Genomic DNA, 3195 nt, shown 5'->3' on the forward strand with positions numbered 1-3195 from the left:
TTACAACTGTGGATGGGGTTTAAGCAGTTCAAGCTTCCCACTCCTAGAATTGCGGAAAGGCAGCTTTCCTGTAGCAGCGGCGGCGCTCTCGTAGAGGTTGTACGGCGCGCCGGGGATGTAGTTATACACCACCAGCGGCGTCCTCACCACGCGCTTCCCATCCCTCCAAACAATACCCCCCGAAACAATCGGCTGCTGCGCAATCGCAGGCCCCTCCACGCTTACGGTGAAGTTCTGCGCCTCTCCCACGCTCGAGAACGTCAGAACCGGCGGCGAAAGGGACACTTTGATGAGCGGCGACGGCATGTAGAGGCTGGCTGTGTAGGTGGAGTTTGCGTCGCCTACGTTGGTGACTGTACGAGTGAAGACGGCGCTGATCTTGTCGCCGTCTTCCACGTAGAGAGAGAAGGAGGGGTAGTTGAGGTCCCAGGCTCGCCCGGCGGCTGTGGAGGCGCAGGTGCTGTTGTCGCCGGTGATCAGGCGGAGGTTGGTGGTGTTGTAGCCTTGCTTGCACAGGAAGTTGACGTAATCGTCCTCGTTTGCGTCGAAGACTAGGCCCGGGTCTTGAGCCACGACCGGGTTGATCTGCCCTGACCCGTAGGCGAACTCCAGATCGCGGTGCTTCCTCGGGTCCATCACGTAAGCTGATCACATAATATATTTAAGTTATAAATGCTAGTATCAATAATTGTTAATGAGGTTGCACTACTTTCCTTGTTTTCTGGATTCTGATTCTGATTCCGATTTAAGTATAAATTAAGAAATGGTTTTACTAATGGTCTTAATAATTGAAGAATGACCTGTTGTCATGAGGGCAGACTTGATGGCAGCGGGAGACCAGTTGGGGTGAAGGGCTTTGACATAAGCAGCGGCGGCGCTAGCATGAGGGCAAGACATGGATGTACCGGAGATGATATTGAACAGGGACCTCCTCGGGTCGTCCTGGTCCACGGAAGTCCCCACCAACGGCGACCATCCGGCCAGAATATCCACTCCAGGGGCAGTGATATCAGGCTGTTTATAAATATGGAGTAGTATTTATTTTTTTTGGTATTTTTGAGAGACAGTATTTCACATGATCATCATATATATACAAAAATGGATGAAGAGGGACCTTGAGAATGTCGGGACTGATGGGGCTGGGCCCTCTCGAAGAAAACGATGCTACAATTGGAGCCATCCCGTCCTTCATCCCATCGCTCACAAATATGGTCGCCACAGGGTTGCTGAGAGAAAGCATTCAATCAACTTCAAAATTCAACCAATGAGAATTAGAGTAGTGGCACTTAATTACCTTGAACTTCTGATGTAGTTTAAGACCTTCTTTCCATCTTCGGGGTTGATGAATGTGGCTGGCAATGACCAGCTGAAGGCATAGTCAGGAGTGTCGAAAGTGACGTCCGACATAATGGTGCCAACGCCGTTAGCGAGCAGGATGGCAACGCCGTCAAAGAGCGCCTCGCAGTAGACAATTTTTCCAGCTAGAATGTCGGTGTTCATCGCGCCCTCCAAGCAGTATCTGGCGTAGTCGGGGCTGGAGCCGATGGTATAGTTGGCGGCATCTCCACCCCAAATTAAAGGGTATGAAGTCCCATTCAGATCAAAGGTGTTTATGAGGATTCCCTACATTCAGATTCAGTCCTTTTTTTAGGAGGAAATTACAATCTCAATCTTTGCCTGCCTAATTGATCATATTCTTACTGTTAGAATCTGGCCATCTCCGAGCTGGAGTCTAGCGACGAATTTTCTATCAATGGTGCTTGCAGCAACGGTGAGGGACCAAGGAGAATAGTTAGCAACGGACACAGGGTAAGGCCCAGAGTTCCCAGCGGAATTGGAGGTCAAAATCCCATTCTTCATGGCGTGGAAAGATCCAATGGCGATGACATCGTCAATGTAATCAGCGGGCCAGCTGGATCCCAGGGAGACGGAGATGACATCGACTCCGTCGGCAATGGCATCGTCGAAGGCTTTCAGGATGTCGGCGGAGTTGCAGCCGAACGACCAGCACACTTTGTAGACCGCGATTCTGGAACTGGGGACGCCTCCTCTGGCTACGCCCGCACCAAGGCCGAAGTAGCTGGCGTCCACCTCCACACCCGCAGCAGTTGACGCCGTGTGGGTCCCGTGTCCTTCCGTGTCTCTTGGGGATTGGTCCTCGCCCGAGTAACCGTCGCTGTTGTAATATCTCGCTCCGATGATCTTGCTGCAACCATTTTAATTATGAAAGATTTCGGAATAAGGAATTTTTATCTTTTTATATTTATGTGAAAAGAATTTAACCACTTTGGAATTTATTCCTTTGTTTCTAAACTATTTTGGTCAATGTGTGTAAGCTGATTACTTATTGCAGGTGAAGTTTTGGCCCGTACAGGCTCCCTTCCATTTGGGTGGCGGAGGGCTGAAACCGGTGTCGTTGAAACTTGGATGCTCCGGCCAAACTCCTATAAATATATAAAAAAAAAACAAAACATTATAAAAAAATTATCTTTTTCAAGAGTTAGGATTAGAGTGAATCACCGGTGTCTAGGAGGCCAATTACGACATCAGATAGAGAAGGAGCTCCGAGTTTGTCGGTTGTAAGGTTCAAGAAATCCCAAGACCTCGTTGTGTGCAGCTTGTACACCTGGTTCTGGTTAACTGATACCACTCCTTCCATTTCTGCATTTGTGTGTAAAAATTTCTCTTAAGTAATTAATTTAAGCACAAAATATTTTGAATGAATACTTTGTCAATTTTAATTGCAATAATAGATGATCCCACCAGCAATCCTTTTGGCTTCGTCATTAGTCAGCTTAGCTGCAAATCCGTTGAAACTTCTTCCGTAGCTGTAAACCAGTGCTTCTTTGGCAGAACTAGCACTGCAAATGCAGGTTAATTAATCTCATTTCATAAGTAAGAAGATGGAAATGAAGATTGTTATATGGTGTATATGTATAGCTAGGTAGCAACCTTCCTAGTACTTGATGCAACATGGAATGGTGGTTGGATGCAACGGATGCATCGCCATCAGGCCGAGCTCCCATGTACACAATGTGCAGCTGCAAGCAAATTAAGTCAGCTCATAAATATACTCAATCATGTATATTACTATGAATTATGAATACTTACAGTCCTCTCTTGGCAATGACAGCTGATCACAAGAGCTGAAAGCAAAAGAGGATAGAGAAGGGAAAACGCCGCTGCTTTCACCAT

The 3195-nt window shown here is 47.4% G+C and overlaps 1 protein-coding gene across 1 annotated transcript; it reads right to left on the reverse strand.

Moving 5' to 3' along the window:
• LOC121770222 (cucumisin-like) lies at positions 1-3195 on the reverse strand. Its single transcript, XM_042166993.1, has 10 exons — positions 3112-3195; positions 2953-3041; positions 2764-2861; positions 2521-2661; positions 2345-2444; positions 1702-2206; positions 1295-1623; positions 1115-1226; positions 801-1014; positions 1-644 (listed from the first exon to the last, which is right to left on the reverse strand). Exons 1-10 carry the CDS (start codon positions 3193-3195, stop codon positions 1-3), a joined length of 2316 nt encoding a protein of 771 aa, XP_042022927.1.

Source organism: Salvia splendens, chromosome 16 (genome assembly GCF_004379255.2).
Source record: "Salvia splendens isolate huo1 chromosome 16, SspV2, whole genome shotgun sequence".
Lineage (NCBI taxonomy): Eukaryota > Viridiplantae > Streptophyta > Magnoliopsida > Lamiales > Lamiaceae > Salvia > Salvia splendens.

What these genes read in the sequence shown, in the direction of transcription:
- LOC121770222 (XM_042166993.1), bottom strand. Translation starts at nt 3,195, where the DNA reads ATGGTGAAAGCAGCGGCGTTTTCCCTTCTCTATCCTCTTTTGCTTTCA. An exon ending in CGAAGCCAAAAGGATTGCTG is followed by an intron (nt 2,662 to 2,763) that starts GTGGGATCATCT and finishes ACACAAATGCAG; the next exon opens with AAATGGAAGGAGTGGTATCA. An exon ending in AACTACATCAGAAGTTCAAG is followed by an intron (nt 1,227 to 1,294) that starts GTAATTAAGTGC and finishes GCTTTCTCTCAG; the next exon opens with CAACCCTGTGGCGACCATAT.